Raw genomic sequence first — 22,448 nt, 5'->3', positions numbered from 1 at the left:
GGGGTTATGTTACACACCGGGGTTACCAGAGGGGGTGTGGGTAGACACTGTGTGCACATACCTGCTCTGGGGACAGCTTGACAGGCGGCAGGCTTTTGGAAAGGACTCAGCAAAGGAGGGGAGAAAGCATCTGTCAGTAAGTAGATGGATAAAGATGCTCTGTGCTGCTCTTAAGAGGCACCAATCATCTTTATAACTCTGACAGGTGGCAATGGGGCAGGGAGGGGAGGAAGAGATTGAGGGAACTGTGTGGGTGGTGGAGAAATTAATCCTAATGAATTGGAAAAGCAAATCCACAGTGGGCAGAAAGCTTTGGATTTCTGCCCTGCTGGATATGGATAAACACAAGAGAATCCCTTTTGCACGCAAGAGCTAATTGGGCAATTACCGTGTAATCTCAAAACCTTTGCTTAAACTGTATCCTGGCTATCAAAGAGTGAGACGGATTCTCTTCCAGTGGCTCATAAGGCTTGCCCAGAGTCTTCCAGATAGGAATTTGAAATAGGTCTCCTCTTCCTCTTTCTCTTGGGAAATAAAACTCTGCTCCTTTTTAAAATCAGTGTTACGATGGGAGAACTAGTTTTTGGGAGGCTTGCTTCCTTTTAATGTTTTCACACAGAAGAGAGCACATGAATGTAAGAACGGCCAAACTGGCTCAGGCCAAGGGTCCCTCTAGTCCAATATGATTGTTCTACCCTCAGTGTCTGCCTGTGGCCACTGCTACTTATTGGTGAAAAGTCTTCGCTATCCCCTGCCCTGAAATGACTTTTGCTGGCTTTCTTTGATGGGTCTTGTATCTGACAGTGAATAATTACTTCCTCTGTAGCGAGGTGGGGGTTGGCCTGTTCTCCCACGTGCCTGGTGACAGGACGAGGGGGAATGGGCTTAAGCTGAGCCAGGGGAGTTTTAGGTTAGATGTTAGGAAGAACTTCTTCACTGAAAGGGTTGTGAGGCACTGGAACAGGCTGCCCAGGGAAGTGGTGGAGTCACCATCCCTGGAAGTCTTCAAAAGACGTTTAGATGTAGAGCTTAGGGATATGGTTTAGTGGGGACTGTTAGCGTTAGGTTGGAGGTTGGACTCGATGATCTTGAGGCCTCTTCCAACCTAGAAAATTCTGTGTGATTCTGTACCTACATTTTTTGTGCCACCTGCAGAACTAAAGCATATCCCTCTGTCTCGTGATCAGTTACATCATTAAAGGCTTTTTCTGAAGAATGTAATCAAAAACATTTTACAAATTAAAGTTAGCTATGGCAGTAAGATCACTGCTTTCTCCACATTCACTGATTTTTTTTTCCAAAGAATACCAGGAGGTGGATATCATAGGACCTACCCCCACAGAAGTCATGTTGACCCTTATCCAAAAGATCATGTTTATTGAACTATTAATTAATGTTGTTCTTTATTATAGCTTCTGTTGGTTAATTCAGTCCAGATGTCCAGCTTGCAGACTTGTAATTCCCTGTTTCTCACGTGGACCTTGTTTTTAAAGATTGGCAGTACAGTTGCTACCTCTGGGTGTTTTGGGTCCAAAAGACGTTTTCCATGAGAGGTTGCCCAAAGGAATTACTAGCACAGCTATTCTGTTCTTGTGCTTCCTCTGTGTGCGTGTGTTGTTCTGGCCCTGGGATTCTTCACGGCTGATTCCTCCTGTTCTGTCATAAACTCATCCACGTCAACTTGAAACAGAGCCTCTTATGATTTCCTCGCTCTTCCTACTCCTTCTACAAAAATAAAAGTGGGAGGTTCAGGCATGGGACACTCAACAGTTTTCCTTTGGTGGAAACAAGAAGGCTCTGCTGCAAAGATTTTATTTAGTTTCTCTGCAATAAACATGTCAGGTCTGAGTTCTCCTTTTACAGCGTTGCTATCACTTGGCCCTACAGACTTTCCTTTTCTGACGTGTTGAAGGAAGGATTGATGGAATAGCTAGATGTCACTGGAGGGGCTATTCTTACCCTTTTCAGGTCTGTCTAGAAGTCTAAAGTGACAATGTCTTTATCTGCTGTTGGAAGCCCACGCTCAGAGATGATTTGGACGAGAAGCGATCCTTAAGAGAGCTCTGTTGGATATTTTGATGTTTTCTCACCCCTATTTTGTGGATTTGTGTTGTCTAAATCTTTTAAGTGATTGCACTTGATCTAAAACCTGAGTGCTACAATGGCAAATGATTCCACGTTCCACAGAATGCATTTGGATGCTCCCAAAAGCTTGGGTGGTATTGGGACTTCCAAGCTCACTGCTGACCCCTGCTTGCTTCAGCCATCTTCCAAAGGCTCACTTGTGGTATGAATGTGGTATTCTCCATCTGATCTCTCTGAACACAGTTGGTATTCTTTCTCTTGGAGGGTGTTTTTCTTCAGAGCTGGCACCAATGCAGTGATTCAGCCCTGGGCTGGTCTCACGTGCATCCTTTGTCTGTTGCTGCCTGATCAGACATGATGAAGAGCCCGTACCTTGCTACGACTGAGATGGAAGGGAAAGCAAAGAAGATGCTTGCAAACACAACTGCCCAAACCCCACTGGTGCTGGAGTGAGGTAATAATCATGGCTGTAAGGCTGCCCAAAATAGAAATGCAGCTGATGTCACTTTTTTTTCTTCCCAAAGAGGGGAAGATGATGCATTGATGGCTGGTGCGTATATATATATATGTGTATATCCAGCACTGTTTTCGTGCTTGGTTACCCAGAAGCTGCTGCTGCTGGAGGGTAGAAAACCAAGCTGTGTACTTTTTCTTGTGGCTCACAGTGTACAAACATACCAATACATCTTTGAGGATGAAGTAAGCTGGGAGAGAGTTAAGAAAACCGCTGCTTTTGTAGTTTCCTTGCTGACGGAGGCTGACCTTTTTGCAGGCTAAGTATTGACACAGCACAAGCATTTCCAGGGATTCACAGCACTCCTGTGCAAGTGGCCACGTTGTGGAGAAGGTTAGGAGAAAATTGTTCCCCTAAGGAGATTTCTCAAGGACAAATACATAGTGCTGCTCCTCTGGTGCAATACTGGGTCTGATTCTGGGTTTTATTACTAAAATGTATGTGAAAAGAGGTTGATTGTGAGTCTAGCCATGGCTGGCTTTGAACATGCTCTTAGGCATGTCTTCTTCACGCCAGTGGAGCCCCTCATAAAAACCAGAGTTAAAATGTTGCTGTCCTCTAATTCTTCGCTGTATAGGTGCAGACTGTATGTATGTTTGCACGTGTGGTGCATGAGTGAATATGTACTGTTTCTTGTGCAAGTTTAATCTATATTCTATGTGGAATGAGTTAACACTCTCCTGCTTACAGCATGCTGGTACCTGCCTTCTGCTGTGAAGGAACTACTTGTGATAGTGACTGAGGCCCGGCCATGAACTGGAATTCCAGTGTATTTCATGAAGCCACTGTAGAAATCGGAACAAGAGAGTTCTGGCTCCAAAGAGATTGCAAGCTGCTTGGCAGCTACATCTGGCTGTATGCATGCAAACAGGGACTGGTTTTGTAACCCCATCTGGCTACCCTAACTGCTAGCAAGAAGAGAAGTCTCAGATGCAAACATTTCTGTGGTCACAGTGTCTGGTCAGATAAAACTTTATTCCCACTGTGTTGTTTTCTACTGATATTTTTGGTCTCTTTCACTGGAAGAGAGACTGAGCAGTATTTTGAGGTGTTGAAGGGAAGCACGGTAGAAGGAATTGTATAAATGATACCAAACTTACACTTCTTAGAGCAAATGAAAGTTTACCATAAGATGAAATACAGCAGCTGGGCTGCTGATCTTATTTGTTTGATGAATCTGTTTACCTCTTGCATGTGTCCATCTAACTCAGGAGAAGGCAGATATATGGAGTGGGAACTGAATGGTCTCAGATCTATCCATTCATCACTTTCATGACTCTCATTCCTGGAGTGTCCAGATACTTCCCTGCAATATAGAATAAATATCTTTCTTTTCTCTTGGTCTGCGGGATAATTAGCTTAACTTACAGATTTATGGCCACTCGCAGTCCCCAGCTTGCATGAGTGAACTTAAAGAAAAGCAAAGTGGAAGAAATGAGACCCACATCTGTCATGCAAACCCCTTCATCTCTTGTGGGAGCCATGCCTGCACCTAGGTGAGGTCCAGCAGTATGGAGTTCTGCTCTTGTTCTCCTGCCTTACTGTCTGAGCATTACACAGAGCCAGTGGTCCACTTTAGAAAGAGTGCAGTATTTTTTCAGCTCTCCGTCTCTCTGGGCAGCATTTTTGGGTGAGCATGGAACTTGACTTATGGGTTTAGTGTTCTACTATTAAGAGCATGGGCTCTTATTTTTGGCACTAACTGAAATGGGAGTGTGCTTGGAGTGTTCTTCCTTGCTCCTAGAAATGAGTTACCTTGCTTTTGAGAAAAGTGGTGGCCTGTTGTCAGCTAGGACTAAGTGTGCATGTCTTTTTTTTTTTTTTTTTTTTTTTCCTGCAACACTTCTCTAGGCATCTAGAAGGTTCTTGAAAGGACTAAACTAGAGGGATAATTTAATCTGAGAGCAGATGTCTTTGATGCTAGAGGATGTTGTGTGCTAGATGAGGCATTTATAGTGTTTACCTCTTTCTCCTATGGTAGCCTGGCCACAGTTCAGACTAGCTGTCTACCCTGCATGCAGGAGAATTTTTTGGCAGGCCTCTCAGGGAGCTGGCAGATGGTACCATTTGCATGCTGTGGTACAGATACATAACCATTTCCCTTTTAACTAAAATAAATAGGAGCCGAGATGCAGTTGCAGTACCTAATGGACTCTTATAGAGAAAAAAAAAGTTGGGGGTAGAGGATTTTTTGGTGAAACCTATTATATATGGCAAATTCTTTTCCTTGATCTTTCTGAAGTATTTCCTTATTGTGCCCTTCCCCTTCAGTCCCTGATCTCCTGGGTACATGGCAGATGTGGAGACTCAATAAGGTGCACATCCATGAAGAAACCAGCTTGCTGAATCCCTGAGGTTGTTTCAGGTCTGGTTTTAGGCACGTGCAATGCACAGGGGACTAGCACAGAAATTGTGTTTTGGCACAAGTCTAAAATGATTACTGTGCCCAGCAGATGGGAGTTACTTAGGGCAGCCTGAATGATATCCCAACGCTGGTCTCATGCATGCTGTGTTGGTTTTGAGGTGGAGGGTAGGGTAGGTTTAATGTTTTCCCAATGGAGCTGCACATGTGGCACGGTTGTGCCTGTCCCTGTGCATGGCGGTGCATGACTCTCATGAGAAGCAAGGAGAGGTTATCCCATTGAAGGGCTACACAAATAGCCACCCTGTAATCTGAAATTATTTTCACCCAAAACAGTGTCTCCATATTGCTGAATGCTGAATGATGTTAATCATTCTGTTGCATCCTCATATGGGGGATAAAGTATCCTCAGAGCTGTTTGTCAGCATCCAATAGCTGAATGTCACCCACTAAAAATGATCACTCAGACTTCCAGCACTATTTGTGGTTAGTACTGTTCTCAGCCATTTTAAACAGTGCTAAAATCAGCCAGTGTGGAAGCCCTTTGATCATGGGTTATAAAGGACTTTATCTGAACTTTCCTGATCACAGTTTTTCTATCAGTTCTGTGCTTTGAAGAAGATAATTCTTCCAAAAAACAGTTTGGCATTGGGTTAGGTTCCAGGGTAACCCACTTTTTTTAGACAGTTTGCTTCTTGAGGGACTGTTCTTTGCTCTACTCCTTTATTGTCTTCAGACCCGCAAAAACTGGCCTTTTGAGGGAAGGTGTATTTGAATCCCCATGGTGCAGCAGCATTTCATCATTGCTATAGTTAAGTTCCTTGGCTTCTGCTTTATCCCTTAAATTGTAATATGGAAACATCACTGCAACGATGTAATATCAGTAATTGTGCTGGAACGGCAGAGTGGATGTGTGTATGACTGGCAAAAATGCACCAATATCGCTTTTTCTTGTAGGAAAACATAATGCAGAGAGACGAGGCGCAGTGTGAAACTGGCACTGTTTTTGAAGAGTTTTCCAGGACAGGACAAAGCGCTGTAGGAAAAAAGGACAAGGCACAAGCTGAGGGAATCTGTGTTTCCCAGCATTTTCCTAGGCTAAGCTGGTTAGAAACACTGCCAGCTAGGCATGGCCCCTGGAACCTCTCCAGGAAAAATCTCAGCTCACATGGAGAAAGGGTTTTCCCCGTCCATGCTGGAGAACAGATTCCCTTCTCAGAAGCTCCAAGATAAATATTGATTTTTGCAATAGCAAACTAATGTCAATGGCACCCAGCCAATTTCTGTCGTGGGCACAGCAAGGTATTTTGAACACGTGCCACTGAAGCCAGCATGAATATAGCTTCCTTAGGTGCAAACAGCCCCCACCCCACTTATTTTTCCTGATGCTGCTGCTGTTGGCTCCCAGGACAGGTACAAATGTTCTTGGCAAGCGAGAAGGAGACAGGGAGTGAGGATTTACAGGTCTGTGTGATGTGTAAGCACTGGACTTGATTTTTGGCCTTACATGGGACTTGCACAGAGAGGAGATCTGGAGAGGTGTTTTTCATATAGTTACAGTATTGCCTGTGGAAATCCAGATTTGCTGGTGGGTAGGCTCAGCTCCTGGTTGTGAGGTGCTACTGCTGCCGTTGTGAACTCCAGGGTGAGGTCTGCATCCATGGACTTCCAGCAGCAAACAATCAGCGCTGGGAAGGAGAGGAGATCCTTATCTCTGTTGGAATTGTCTGAGAATGGAGCCCATCTGTTTCCGCTGCAGGAGAGTCTGTTCAGGTTGCTGATGCTGTTGGCGTTAGCCACTTCAGGGTAAATAGGAATCTGAAGAATTTGAAGGGTCAGTTTTGAATTTGAACATGGTACCTTCATGATGAAATTTTAGTTTTGACCTGGTCCAAAGTAAGTCTGTTGTATGCCCATAGCAAAGCAGGGAAAGTGAACCTCATGTGTCCTTGTTTCCCATCTACCTCTGGGACTGTCCCTGCAGTCCATCACTGGTTAGTCTATAGGTGTTTGAATGCACTTCCCTCTCTTATTTGAAGCCAAAATATTTTTCATCTTTTCTTTTATTTTTATTTCGGTTAAAGTTGCACTTTTTTTTTCTGCTGAAGACATCAGTATTTGTTTAATGAATTTGTCTGCTAAGCCTGCAGATTCATTTGAAGTTGTCTTCTGTCTCCCTTGGGTCTCTCTCCGCACAACGGGTTGAAAGCAGTATGCTGTTGTGGTCTGTATTAATGGGATGGTGCAGAAGGGCTGCTTATTCCCCTGCCTGTGATGTTCTTGGCTCTTTGATGACATCAAAAGAGACTTCGTGTCCCTTTGTGATGGCTGTACCTACTAGGACTTCGTTATTACCTCAGTCTTCCCAAGTAGTTATCCATGCAGGAACTTGGCAGAAGTCAAAGTAGTTTTGCCTAGTTCCTTATTCTTTCTTGGTGTGGAGAGAGTAGATGTTGTCCCCACCTTGTATGGCTAGGAGACTGTTGTCCTTGGTGAAAATATTAATAAATTGAGTTGTAATGCAGAAAAGAGTGTTGTCATTAAGAGATTTGACTGCTAAGGCTGGAACTCCTTCAGAGATGGCTAAAGCTGGAAAAAAAAATACAGCTGAAACTTTTAAAGAGCTTCTTCCAAGTTCTTTCATTCAGTTTGTCAGATGAAGTGCGAGCTCTTCAATAGGCTATAGTGCCTTTGGCAAACGAAGCCACTACAATATCCCTTTTCAGAAGAGGAGATGCTGTAGATCAGCCTCACTCCTTTCAACTTTAACAAACCCTGTGATAATCATGTAGATCCCTATTTTATTTTATTTATTTTTTTTTGGTGGGCAGTATAGAAGTGTTGTTGGATTGTTTGAGCTATCTTGAACTCATCTCTGCTCCTGATTCACTGCATAGTCAAAGCACAAGCTGTATTCTGGTATTTTTTCCCCCTACCTCTAAAATGAAGAATGCTTTCATGTTCGTCACAAACGCTGTGAGGCTTAAAAATTCAATGTTTTTAAAGTATTTTGAAATCCGAGGAAGAACTGCAAAATAGAGACGTAGAGTGTTGTTGAGTCACCTGTCTTAAGAGTGAGCATAATGGTAACAAAGAAGCCCACCTTTGAGTAAATCTTTAAATTTATGGGAAGTGTATAACTCAATAGTTGCATTCTCCACCATGCCTGTGAACAATCTTTGGCCTTGGTTTCCAGAGCAGCAGTTCCTGGGTGTTCTTCCCCTCTAGGGTTAAGTCAGAGAGGCTCTTTCTTCTCTGAGGGGGTAGGCAAACATCCAGATGATGATAAACCGGCAGATTGCTTCTTTGATTCCTGGGCTGCTTTTTCTTTCTCTCTTTCTCTTGTGCTCCACACATCCATATTCCTGTTCCTTCCACCTCCCTTCTTTTTTAATCCTTTCATGTCTACAAATATGTCTAAATCTGAATCAAGCTTACTACCTAATGCCTTCTACTAGGTAGTTTTTCACCCCGCCACTGTTATACCTCAGTGCAGTGTGCCTTCAGAGGGCAGTACTTAAGGGAATGTTCCTGCCAAAATGAAGTTGAAAGTGACCTGTGTGCAGATGATTTAAATTGTCATGGTCATATCTTCGACAACAGGGGCTTTACCATTAGTCTGTTGCATCCCGTCTCTACAGAATGGTTGCAGCTTGGCATTTGGGTGATGCTTCTCCATTCTCTATGACATCCGACTAACTAGGTATGGTCTGGAGAGAAGGCGGACTGATCTTGGCAGGTGAGCAAGGCTGATGTGAAATGAAGATGAGTTTGTTGGTCTGGATCACTGGGGAAGTCTTAAGTAACTTGTCAGAGGATAACTGGAAGAAACACCATTCGGGAAGAAGGGCAGACTCTCCATTTCCCCCAGAAATGGATCCCTCCCCCATGTTAGTGAGATGAGCAGACTTTTCTTCATAGGTATTAACTTTCTCCCGAAGACTTTGGCTGAATTGGATCCTACTGAACAATATTTTATTCCTGAACTAGTTATGAATGGAGAGAGCATAGTGGAGGATCAGCAGTACTTTGTAGTTTGAAAGACATTAGTGTTTTCGATGCTCTTATTAAAAACTTGAGATCCCTTAAAAATCTGTCGTGGTTGGATGTGGGCTGTTGGTGTGCCTGAGCTAGCAAAAAAAAAAAAAAAAGTAAATATTTGTGTTTCTGTCTGGTAGGTGCACCCTGAGAGAGAACAAGCCAGAGAAGAAAAATCAGTGTTGTATTAAGGCTTTGCTACTATCAGGGAGAGTTTCAGCTACCTGAGCAGGGCAGGAGCCTCTGGTCAGAGTCTTAACTGCCTGTTTATGTGGTGGCATGGATCCCTCTCAATCTCTCCTGCTGGAGCTGTTTACTTGCACATGCATCACTTTGATGGAGAAGCTATAGTTAGTGATTAGGGTGTTCATCTTGGATGTGACAGGCTGAAGTTTAAATTCCTGCTACAAATCTGCCAGAGCAGAGAGATGAACTGTGCTTTTCAGCACTTCGGGGCCAAGCTACAGCTGTCAGGCAATTAGCTATTCTGTGGAGGGCTTGGGGAACGTGTCTCCTACAGCCCGATTCCCTGAACAAAGGCAGGTATTTTGGTCTAGGCAAGCTTAGTATGTAGACTGGAGTGCACATTTTCAAAGGATGCACAAAATGTCACTTTCCCCTTTGTACTGCTGGCTGTCAGGACAGGGCGAGCCTCTTCTTTGGAGAGAGAACCACAGAATTGGGCGGTCTTAGAGGATGCATCCAGTCTTGAGGAAAGCTGTTGGGTGACAAGGTGACCATATCAAGACCATGTTGCTTGGCTCTAGCTTGGCCCTCGCTTGCCTGGTAGTTCCAGAGTCCAAGTGTCTGCACTGTGCTTCAGATGTCTCCTCGTAAACTGGACTGTAGGGTATTTATCTCCCAGTGGTTCACAAGGGGTGCACAAGTCACTCGCATGTCCTTTGGTAGGAAACCTGCTTCCTGACATGCTCCAAAGACTTGAGACGAGGACTTACAATGCACATAGGTGTGCAGGGTTAAAATGTGCTCAGCTGAGACTGTTAACAGCCTCCTAGATGTTAGCAGTGGAAAACACATCAGACTGTTCAATACTGTCATGCACAGGCATGCTAAACCTTTCCTGATGTAGCTTTCAGTCATATCAATGTTTCCTTGTGCTTTCTCACTGCCAAAGATCTCCTAAATGCTTAGCCTAAGTCTCTCTTCTTTCAAACTGCTACTCCTACTTGAATCCTTTTGTACCATTTTTCAGAAGTCTTCTCCCATAATTCATCAGCCCTTCAAATGTTTGCAAATTTGTCATCTGTAGTCATTGCTTCGCTAAGCTCTTCTGAATTAATTCTCTTGTAACTCAGTCTCACCATTTCCGTGATCATTTAGCTGCCGTTCTTTTTGAATACCTCTCATTTTGTTGTTGTGAATGCATCTAAGGCAAAGGTATTGGCACTTCCCTAACACACCGAAGTTTCCCAGCTGTGTTTCCTACCTTTATTGCTCCTTGTAGCCTCACTCTCCTTTGTCCAAGTGGAAAATAATGATTAATTATCTGTGTGAATCATGCAGTAACTAATTCAGTCCTGCAACTCAAGGACAATTCTACTGAACAAGTCCTGTGTACAGCTTGTATACAGCATGTCTGGTGTTTTGCAGGAGAGTTCAGTTCCCTTTGAGCTGTACTTGAGGTTTGCACACAGAGCAAATGAGATGCATCCCAAAAGCAGGATTACTGTGCATAGTAGCTTTATCAGGAAAACAGACCTAGTCCCAGCCATGCAGATTGTATCACTTGAAGCAGGATAAAAAAACCTTACTAACACTCAATGACATATTGGAAAAAAATGTTAAGGCTAGCCTGGGAGTTGAAACGCTTCAACATAATCCTGCAAATGGAGGCCTTTTTTTTCTGTCTCCATATACTTGAGATTATGATTGTACACAGAAATTGTCAAAACTAAGGAGATACAGCATGTGAAATGGTGTGCAATAGCACAGACTGTCCTTCTGCAAGGCTTTTTATGAGACCACTGTCTGGGTCAGGCTCTTAGCACTGGCACATGCTGTTCCCACCTCCAGCAATGTCCCCTTTTAGTGGCTTCATTGGATGCCCCCAGTCCCACCCCTTCCTCTCCTTCAGGCACAGTTGGAGCTGAGGTGAAGGGAAGCAGGTGGAGGTTAGGAAAATGGCATGTTGCTTCTCATATGGCACAAATGATCTACTACAAATACCATGTTGTGTACACAGATGCCTGAGCTGGGCCATTAGTGTCACAACTGACAGACCCTTGGGCTGGTGGATTAACTTCTGACGGCTTCTTTGTGAACCTGCAAATGGAAGACATGGGGGTGTTCATTCTGCAGGAACAGAAAATAGTTGCTTAATCCAGGCAGCTAGTCGCCCTCTCTCCGCTAATAAAGCAGGTCCTCACTCAAGCTCTGAAACACCGGTTGGGTGAACGTTTACGCTCCTCAGCAGGAGATGCATATTCTGCACTAAATATAGTCTACCTTCTAATAACAGGTTACAGATGTGCATTGTTTCAGGCAAAAGATAGGCAGGGCTCAGCTTCCTCCCTGGCATGGCTGCAGGATAACGCCTGCCATCAGTGCAGAAAGGTAGCAAGCAGAATGGTAGCGGAGAAAGTAGATGGTTTTAAGAGACTTCAAGTGGTGTCACGTTGAGCCGGGGCTATGCCTGCCCTTGGTAGGAGGAGGTGGTAAATGGCAGCACTGAAGGTATCCCATTCTCACAGCTAAATCTTTTTTCATAATTTAAGAAGTCAAATAGTCAGAGCCCAGCCCAAAGGTAACTGCTGGAATGCATACTGCTTCCTTTCTGCAGCGTGATTAATGTTGTTCTGCTGGCCTGCTGTTCTTCCAGTAAAATGACATTACATCACAACACTGAAGCATAAGTAGATTTCCAACTCTCCCTCAGCAGCAGCAGTAGTTTTTAATCCACATGCGGTGTTTAGGAGGCACAGAAATAAGCTCTTTGTTTCATGATTGCTAAGATTTTAGCGTTGGCTCATGCGTCAGGCAATTCAGAAGTATATAATAACGTCTGAAAAAACACTGCAGCTTCCAAAGAAATTCCTCCTGAGGAGACAGCTAAGGAGTGTATTTAACTAGCTGGAGAGGAAAAGATCCTTTGCAGAGCAGATGCCTTGTCTTTTTCTTCTTTCTGTAATGTGACTGCTCCTCAGATGTCTCCTCTCCAGCCTGTTCTTCTAAAATGTCTAAGTCTGAAGTGAGGTCCCCAAGTCCTACCTTGTACGACCCCTCATGTCAGTGTTACACAGAGCTCTCTGGCTTTATTGAAGCTGCAGACATCTCAGCACTTGGTTGCTGTCCTGTTGAAACCCTGTGGTTCCCCAGGCTTTGTTCGCTTCTGTCAGTAGGGTGGTTCATGGAGATGCCAGTGACCACTCTCTGGGAACTTCTTCTTGAGACTTGCCAGCTATTACCTTTCGCAACTGGAGACTGATCCTGTGGATTTGGTTTGTAACCAGCGAACTGCTTACTGCAGTATTGTGTTTCTCTGTCATTATCTGACATTGAAGTGAAAGTTAGCATGGCTGAGTAAAACAGGCACTTTTGGCTAATTGCATTTGGAGTGGCCTGATGGGCTGCCAGACCTTGGCCCATGAAGCAGAGGCCTTGCAGACTGATATCTTTTGCTAGCAGCAAAAGAGCCTGACTTAGGAAGTGTTCCTCCAGCTGGGAAGAGTCATGTTGTGCATGTGCTGTAGGGTAAACACCTATCCAGACAGCTTTTCCCAGGTATGAAGTACCAAAGGCAGGTCTTTGTCATCACTCCTCCTCTCAGTATCCTGTTAGGCTTCTTATTTTTTTATTAGTTGCTGTTCTGCCTGAATGCATTTAAATCCTTTCACGCTTAATCTGTATTCACGTCATATTAGGAAAATAACATTTTAAACTTGGTTAATTTACAGACCTTGGAACTCCGGAGAACTGAGCGTAAAAGAGACGCAGGTCACACTGAAATGAGCTTGGGTCTCATCCAATTGCTAAAGAAAACTTACTAACAGCAGCCATGCTGTATAATTTGATGTCACGCCATGTGATAGTGAGTTTTTATTACTAGAGCTCTAGGCCAGGAGTGAACAGCAGAAGGATCGAGACACGTTGGCAGAACTGTGCACATGCCTAAGGACATGAGTGAATACTGCTGCAATATGACTGAAGGCTCTTGGCAAAGATCTATCAGAAGCCTGCTGTCCTGCATGTCTGTAGTGAGATAATGCTTCCTTCACCACTAACTACAAGCATTGCTCAGGGAATAGTCTGTGAGCTGTTTTGGGCTCTTTCCTTCCACCTATATGGGCCCAAGATCCTGGTTCAGAAAAATGTATTGGGAAAAGTGAAACTCTTCTGAAGTCACTGAACGTTTTCTACCTGACTGTATAGGGCTGAGATTTCACTGATGGATTTCCTGAAGTGATTTCTGGCTTCAACTGTTTGTTTTTTCTACTCTCATATTTCACATCTGGATCAACAAGTCTCAGAAAATAATGCCAGATACTACTTTGATGCTTCCTGACTGGCCTCTTGCATCAGTCTGATGTTGCATTTAATACTGGCTTTTGGTTTGAGCTTTAATGTTGCAGAGGATTTTTCTGGTGTTTGAGATACGACTGATAGTCGTATCAGTGCATTTTTTTTTCAGTGCATTTATGACTGCTCACGCTCCTCTGCAAGTTTTCATGGAGCTGCCTAGGTAAATTAACAGCAGAGGCCAAGCACTGCAAAGGCCAAGACAAAGCCTCCAGGAAAAAACATTTTGCATGAAGTTTGCGTAGTGTATCAAAGGCAGAGGAGTGAAGGAATGCTCCTTGTCTGTCTGACTAACTCCGTCATGGAGTACACTATTAGCGGCTGGAGCCCTGAGTGTCCTCCCCTGGGATCTGTCAAGCCAAGGGTCTCTTCTGCAGTGAGCCAGCTCCCCCATCCTGTGGACAGGAGATGTCACCTCTGCAAGGGAGGACTTGGTGTGATGGTATGTGACTTGGCTCTCAAAAAGGAGAGGATTGAACTCAAGCCCAGGAGTAGGGCAGATAGTCTGTGATGGGACTCGTGTTGTCAGGAGTGCTTCATGCTCTGCAGACTAGCAGAGTGTGAGGGGATCTGACCATTTCCTTCAGTCCCTTAACACTCTCTATACACACCAGTAGTGTCACAATATTATCTGTAGCTCTGGTCCCCCATTACTGTTCTCTTGCTCCTAGAAGCAAAGTTTTGCCAATTGATTCGCAGGGAAAAGGAAGCAATGCTACTGAATTATGTGCAGATGGAGGAGGAGATTTGGTTATTTACTGGTTCATAATCTACAAGGATCGTGCTATCTGCTCCTCTGTCCCAGACCTTCCAGAAGCATATCAATATAATGAAGCTTTTTAGTTTTGTTTCTTCAAATTTGGGATATTTGCTGTCCTAGTTTCACTTCTGTCTCTGAGTATGAAAGATGAATAAACAGAATAAATAAAACAAAGTGAATAACACAACTGACTCAGAGTATCCACCAGAATCTGAACTCTCACTGGACACTTTGATCTCTGAACCAAACCAACTGTGAAATCAGAGATGGCTTGAATAAAAAACAGAAAACTTCAAATTCTACTTCATCAGGGACTTGCATGAAAAACTCTTAATTTGTATAATGCAAAATGAGAAGAGGTTCCTCTCTGGGTCTGAATTTTGAGTCCTGGGCTATCTCCAGTTTTTGTGAAGCCTGGCTAGCCTTCCTCTTTGCCTCACAGAATCACAGAATCACAGAATTTCTAGGTTGGAAGAGACCTCAAGGTCATCGAGTCCAACCTCCAACCTAACGCTAACAGCCCTCCACTAAACCATATCCCTAAGCTCTACATCTAAACGTCTTTTGAAGACTTCCAGGGATGGTGACTCCACCACTTCCCTGGGCAGCCTGTTCCAGTGTCTAACAACCCTTTCAGTGAAGAAGTTCTTCCTAACATCTAACCTAAAACTCCCCTGGCTCAACTTAAGCCCATTCCCCTCTGTCTTGGCTGAAGGTGGAAACAAGACAGATTGCTCCAAGTCCTTTCTGCAGGGTTTATGACACAATTTTGCAGGCAGCATGCAATGCAGCTATGAATCACAAGTCCCTTTAAGATACTGCTGAATTCAATTCCATAGCTCTTTCAGCTGGCTCAGAACAGGCTGTAGGTTGTGTTTTTTTTTTTTTTTTTTAAATCTAAGATATAGCCAATTTACTCAAGAGATGAGTATTTGCTGACTGTTGCTGCTATTCTTATGCTCAGAACTGCAAAGCCCTTGGAAAACGAGGCCAGCTCGTGCATGTGTGTACAAACCTGGCTTCAAATCTGGCTTGGATTCTCTCTTCCAGCTCAGCAAGTGACTGACATGTTCGCTTCAGCACAGCTTCCTCCTGAGACAACCCGTGGGCTGTGCCAAAGTGCCGTGAAGCGTTTGTTGCGTGTTCGGTCGCACACCAGCGGCAGATTCTGCAGCACCCTGGAGATGGGGGTGAGCTGAGGGCAGCAGCAGCCGTGATTCAGAGCTGCTTTGCATTTCAGTCTTGCTAACAGTTCACTGCAAACAGAAATCCTCAGTATTATCTAAGATGCAAATCAGGTCCCACTTCACTAACACCCCTGTGTTGTCAAGGTTATCTGAAAGGAAGCACTAAACCCATATTGCTTCTGTTCAGGTGAAATTCAGCTGTGGCTGAGGTTAAGTTAGGTCCATAATAGTTTGTTAAAGGGACTCATAGCGAAGAATGCAGAGGAGTCCATGTGATGGGGTGGTTCTGGGGCTGTGGCTCTGCTGGGAACAGGAATGGTGCCGGTGGGTGGTGGACAAAGAGGGCTTTGTGGCCCGACAAGCACTCTGCACACACAAGGTGGTCATGTTTAGTGCGTTATTTGTCCTGTTTTTCTACTTATTTGTTGTTTGGATGCCACAGAAGAAGGAAGAGCTATAGCTGGAAGTGGCTTTCAGTTCCCATTTCACGTCTGAAGTACAAAGCCTGATGCTGAGCAGCCCCTGCAGGTAGCCCTGACTTTGATAACTGGCAAGAATGATTCCAACTTAAAATAAAGCTTGCTGTTACTCCTCTGAGCAAAGCAGCTGGTGTGACCTGGGCACGTTGTGCCTGGAGTGCTGCTGTGAGACAGCAGCTTGGCCTGAGGGACGAAGGCAACCTCCTTACCTTGCCCTCTGGGAGCAGTTACAGCGGGGCTCTCTGGAAACCAGTGCTTCTCTGAAGCTTACTGAGGCCATCTGGGAGTCTGAATAGAACTGAAGAGAGAGAAGAAAGAAACGGGCTTTGGTCTTCTCAGGAGATGTGGCTGGTGTTGTGTGGGTTCCTCCATGCAGCCTCCAGCTCTGTGTCATCCTCTCCAGTCAGAGCAGGGATGTGGGGAAGAGCAGCAGAAGGCAAGGGGCTGTTTATCCCTAAATACCAGCTGTGGCCCTCAAAAATAGGGTTCACTGCTAGTGCCTCATCTCAACTGGCGGAGGTTGAGAGCTACTTAATCTAGCTCCAGTCCAGTGCTCTGATCTGTCCAAAACCCCAAGAGTTTGTGTAATTCACAAAAACAAAGGAAAGTGCTGTACTGCCAGAAGCAGGCGTTTTGGGGGACACAGCTCAAGGTATCCATACTGACCAACCCCATGTCAAGTCAGGCTTGGGCCTACGCTTTTCCTGAGTCGCAGTGGTCATGCAGAAAGCATTTCCTGATGATTTACAGAGCTACCGCATTCAATGCAGTCATCAAAAATGCATAAGCAAGCAGAGTGAGGAACGTAGATGGAGTGTGCCAGACCTCTGCTTGCCTAGAGCGGAGGGGTCCATGCTCATACCGTGGCAGCTCAGCGTCGCCAGGCACCAGGGGTGCTGCAGCCGATTCTGGCTCCACCTGAAGCTGTTGCCAGAGCCGTAAGGGAATTTTAGCTTAATGAGCCTGGCGTGTTGTTGTGCAGGGATAAGTCAACAGCATTCACTTCCTTTCACTGCTTGATTGCAATAGGAATTGGGTTGCTCAGAGTTAGTAGAGATGCATTTTCACTGCCATAAGCGAACTGTAAATATACCAGGCGCTGGCGGTTTCCACTCATTGCCTGAAGACATCATTTCTGTGGCAGCGCAGCTCTGCAGCTAACCTAATAAATACTTGTGCAGAGCAGGGCTCGTTATCTCCAGTGCAGCACTGCCCTGGCATGGCCGTATGGCTTCCCACTCCAGAATTAGCTTAGCTGGGGTTTGCTTGGACGTCTGCACTGTCCTTCACGGTATGGTGGAAACAGGCCCTGAGCAGTGCTGGTGGAGGAGCGGTGCATGCGTGCTGTAGCATTCCTCTGCTCTATATTTAGTGGGGAGGAGATGGACTCCAAAGCAACAAAGTCATTTAACAGCTCCTCTTGAAAATTTGTCTCAAACTCGGGTGAAGTTGTGGTCATCTTGGAGATATAGAGAACTACTAAATGGTGCTTCTCTGACTTACATGAGGAATAGATTTCTCTCCAAGATCTCATTGCCTAAATAAACATGCCTAAAACTAACTGATTAAGAAGTAAGATGTTGGGAGGTGTTGTAAAACAGTGTACAGAAAATATTTGGGAGTGCTTTAACTCATGATCTTCAGTATTTTGAAAATAAGATGAGCAAATTGGAATGGAGGGGAAATGGTTAGCTAGTTAAGGGAAAAAAGAGTTGAATAATCACATATCCTATGGAAGCTGGGTTTATGCAGGTTCAGGTCTAGTTGTATCTTAATATAGGAAAATGCCTTACATGGAAAGGATTAGATGAGCATTTTTTTTTTTGGAGATGTAATCACAGCCAGCTGTATAAACACAGTGCCCACTTCTGTTGCTCTATAAGGAACCTGAATTTGTCTTAGGAAAATTTCAAAATTATCATTGTCCTTAAGAGAAGCTGCTTTGAGGAAGGGAGATAGGGGTATATGCCCCAGGGCAAGATCATGTATTTTTTTTTCTTTTTTTCTGCTAATGCTCCCAAATGTGCCTTTTTTTCTCACTGTAGTACTGGATAAATGAATACACCTCCACCTTGGGGATTGGTGTCTTCCACTCTGGCATCGAGATCTACGGCAGAGGTATGAAGCATTTCCTTTTCATTACCTGTAGAACAGAGAGAAAATTGCATGGCTAGTCTGATACAGAAAAAAATCCCAAATGCATAGCTTTTGGCAAGGAGTGAGAAACTCAGCCAGCTTTGTTTTAGAGTCCATTGTGGAGTCCAGCTGGAACTCGTGCAGTTCTGCCGTGAATAAAGTAGCTCTTTGTATCTTCAGCATGTAATTGCAGCCTCTATAGCTTGTGCAGGTGTGTAGCAGGCTGGCAGATAGGGAGGGAGGACCAAACAACACTGGAAAGACCTGCAACAAAGGAGGAGGAGAGTCTGGGGAGGGGGAAGAGATGCAGATCAGTGGCTGTCTTAAAACCTGCATAAGGATGTTTGTACTAATTCCATGCCAGAATAAACCAGCTTTGCAGTAATTCTGTATGAATGTCTGTGCTTTAGAAGTCTTAGAATTTGCATCTCCAGATCTTAGAAATTTTTATTTTCAAACAGCAGAATTAAAAGAAAAAATAAAATGTCTTGCAAGGCTTTTTGAAATGGTCTGGATAGGGTTGAGGCTGATTACAGCACCCAAGGTATCTGGAAAAACAGCTGTAGCACAGCGAAGCCAAAGGATGGAACAGCATCACAGACTTCTTGTTGCCCTCTTCAGCCAGTGTTAAATGGGAATGACCGGGGTTACCTCACTCATGGTATTTTTAGCTAGTGCCATGCAGCAGATAAAAATCCCTGGGGTGCTGTGTTCTGTCTTGAGCACAGCAGCTTTCACACACCATGCAAGGTGGCCTGTATAACACGGAGGGGCCTCCAGGCTCAGCCCACGTGCTAAGGCAGCAGCGTGTAATCAGCTTTTTTTTTTTTTTTTCCCCTACAAAGAATTCCCCGTAGCTGCCTGCTGTGCTGCCATCTGGAAGAAGGGGACTGATTTCTCCCTACTCTAGAAAAGATTTCTTCTAGCTCGGTGCCACCACCGACCGCCTCACAGTGTTTCCAGATGCCTCCACCACAGAACTTCCCACTGGCCTATATAGGCACAGAGACAGACCTGGAGAGCTTGCCTGGTGTCGAGGAGCAGATTAGTAGCACTAGCTGCTAATTAGCTGTGCAACCACTAGTATTAGCATTGGTGGAGCCTGCTCTGGAGCTGAGGCTGTGAGAGTATCCTCGGGCTGATAGGTACCTGGAAAGAGAAACTGGCTGAGGCTGACTTTATCAATAGCCCAGCCCCTGGTGCTGATGCTGAGCCACGCAGACAGCTGCCATAGACTTCTTCCTGACACAGCGTTCATTCGATTACTTACAGTCTGTTTCTTTCCTCATCAGAGTTTGCCTATGGAGGGCATCCCTACCCTTTCAGTGGGATTTTCGAGATCACACCTGGCAGTGCGGTAGAGCTTGGCGAGACCTTTAAATTCAAGTAAGGGCCCTTTTCTACGTCTTCCCTGCTCCCCCTACAATGACAGCTACCAGAGGGAGAGGGGAAGTCCTCTCCTCTGGGTCTCCCTCTCCCTCTCATTAGCACCCTCACTCCCTCCTTTACATGATCCTGGTTCAAAGGCAGCCCTGCAGGGGTTTTGAAGGCAGATTAAAGGGTGTACAACAGACAGGGAGCAGTGCTGAACTGTGTTTGGCAGAGTTTAAATGTGTACAAATGCCTTACAAATGAATGTAGTTCTCTCTTCCAATTTTCTTTGCTTTCTGTACTCCTGGTTTCATCTGTCAGCAAGAATGGGAGTAGCTGTGTGTTATGCAGAGCCAGTGCAGAGGGGAACAGAAAACTTGTCTTTTCATGAGCATCACCTATTTGTGGATGTTGCATGGAGTATGACAAGTCATCTCCTGGGTTTATTGCTACACTATCACAAAGGACAGGCCAGCTGCTAGAGGAAACTGAGAGGATACTTCATTAAGGCGCTGTTCAGGGTGTTCAGGCTTTGGGGCTGTGGTTCAAGGAACTGCCCATGGCAGCTGGAACTTGACCTTCACACTGCCAGTTTACATTGAGGGATGTTGAGGACTTGTAGAGGAATGAACACTATTGAATGAATATTGGGAGAAACAATATGTTTATGCATAGAACTGTCTGCTCCTTCCTGGCCCACACTGTGGAAACACTCTCCATCAAGGGAAAAGCATCTCCTCTGTCCTACTGAAAGCTTCTGCAGAGGGGCTGTGGGCAGAGTGGGAAGCAAGCAGACCCGTGCAGCTGCGACTTCCCTTGTGTGAGCAGGAGGCTCTCAGGACTGGTTCTGTGCTGTAACCAGCTTTGTAGATAAAAAGGATATTTTTTGAGGATATTAGTATGCCATTTTGTTAGTAAGGGTCTCTCTGATAGCCCCGGATATTCATGTCAGTGTCTTACACCTGGCCTTCTTGCCATTGCTTTGTTTTCTTTTCCCTGGGTACGTATCACTCTCTGCACTGTAGCTTTCCATGTTTTTTTTTTTGTTGTGTTTTGTTCTTAACTAGAGAATCCATTGCCTTGGGCACCACAGACTTCACAGAAGAAGATGTGGATAAGATCATGGAAGAACTGGGCAAGGAGTACAAAGGCAACGCGTACCATCTGATGCACAAGAACTGTAATCACTTCTCTGCTGCTCTGGCTGAGGTGGGCACAACTGTCTTCTTTCTCTACTTTTTTGTTGCTTCAGATCTGTAGTAGTGAGTACAGAAGGGGAGCTAGGATCAGCACAGCCTGCCACTTCAGAGTCAGTAGTCAGCTCTCCTGTCTCTGCCCTTAATGTTTTTGAAAACCAGCTGCTGTTCAAAACGATGGGGTTAGGAGATGGAGATGCATCAGGTTTGTCACAGGTTTGGTCTAAATGGTGGGTAAAATTTGGACTGCCTGCATTGTGGCTCACTGAATAGGCTGCTGAGCAGGAAACGGAAAGACAAACCTGGCTTGCATGCAGATGTGCACCATTTTAATAGCAAGAACATAAACAACCTTATATGATGTGAAAAGGAATAAAAGAGGCTTCTCAGTGTTCTGCTAACAAAATGTTGCAGCATTCAGGAAGTGAGTGTTCCTTTTCCTTATTTAATGTGCACGATCTAAAACTCATTTTACAAAAAAGTATTCATTTTTCTCGTAACTGTTTTTGGTACTTACATATTTCCATGTTCCCAAAAACGCTGTGAATTTTAACAGAGCTGTTATTTCTCTTCAGAGATGATTGAAGCACAGAGAAATGCAAATTTACCCTCTTTCCTAATCTGAGATATTGATTATTTAATTTTTAAATTGACAAATAAAAAAAAAAGCTGAGATGTTTAAAGCATGTTTCCATTAAGGTACGTGTATTTCAGCACTTATGTAAATCTGGTTTTGGGATCTTGACGCAGTGCCAGAAAAGAAGTGAAAAGAAGGAAGTGCAAATGACCTTCCATTTAGCAAAACAAAACCAACCAAACAAAACCACCACCACCACCAAAAAACAATGCCACTGTTTCTGTGTCTTCCATAGGCATTTTATGGCAACTGCAAGGATAGAATCTACTCCATGTGGAGAAAGCTTGAAATCTGTTAAGACAAAACCTGTTTGAGCTGAAAGCAATGGAAGTTTCTATTCTCACTTCCCAACATCTGAATACTTGCTTAACTTTACATCCTTGGTACTTTCTTTTTGTTGTTGTAGTTTCCATTAAAAACAAACAAAACCCGAACACTGTTCCTGTCCTTCCCCCCCAGATTAGACTGCCCCTATCCCTGTCATGTAGAGCTGTAAGGTACAGCCTTCAGCTGTTAAAAGCAAGCAGAATGCATTGACCACACCATATGTGGCTCTCAAGCTGTGTGTCACCATAGAGGGTAGAAAGAAGAACTGAGATTTGTGTTCTGAGACCAATTCTGAGACTAATCTGCTTAGTTTGTATTGTCCTTTCCTTCAGACTCTTCATCTGTGACCCAGCAATAAAAATCATCATCATCTATTTATGCACAGCAATGTTATGTGGTAGCTAAAAACAGAAAACAGGAAAAAGTATTCAAAGATTTAAAACAAAGGCTGTTAGAAGCTTTGTTTGGCAGAATAAATCTGCCCCAGAGCATGAGCAGCGTGGTGACTTCAGGTTCTTCTGAGCCTCCTGACTACTGCCAGGCAAGTCACATCCCTGCTTTGTGCCTGACTGTCCCCTCTTGTATGCTGGATGACTTCCTTCCTTTGAAAAGTGCTTTGAAATTTCTCCATAAAAGCTCTTATCTGCTAAGGTTAATTAGCTGCCTTGTGGCTTGCATTGCTCTCTATCAGCAAGCCCTATCAGAGCTGGAACTCGAGAGCCTTGTGGTGATGTGTGGGTTCAGGTGTTCTCACAAATGCCTCTGGCAAGCCTTGAGACAGGGCTGTATGGCCGTGTGCTTGAGGGCTGTGCCTGACCTT

At 44.5% G+C, this 22,448-nt stretch overlaps 1 protein-coding gene across 1 annotated transcript in view; it reads left to right on the top strand.

The window, feature by feature from the left end:
* Positions 1-22,448, top strand: part of LOC311210420 (deubiquitinase DESI2-like) — a 51,107-nt gene that overhangs the window by 15,892 nt on the left and 12,767 nt on the right. The window contains exons 2-4 of the mRNA XM_084288352.1: positions 18,007-18,079; positions 19,390-19,483; positions 20,536-20,677. Coding sequence (XP_084144478.1) covers positions 18,007-18,079; positions 19,390-19,483; positions 20,536-20,677 — 309 coding nt within the window. The remainder of the gene's footprint in view (positions 1-18,006; positions 18,080-19,389; positions 19,484-20,535; positions 20,678-22,448) is intronic.

The sequence above is a fragment of the Netta rufina genome (genome assembly GCF_964035555.1).
Source record: "Netta rufina genome assembly, chromosome: 5".
Lineage (NCBI taxonomy): Eukaryota > Metazoa > Chordata > Aves > Anseriformes > Anatidae > Netta > Netta rufina.
This window is presented reverse-complemented; position numbering and strand designations above follow the sequence as displayed.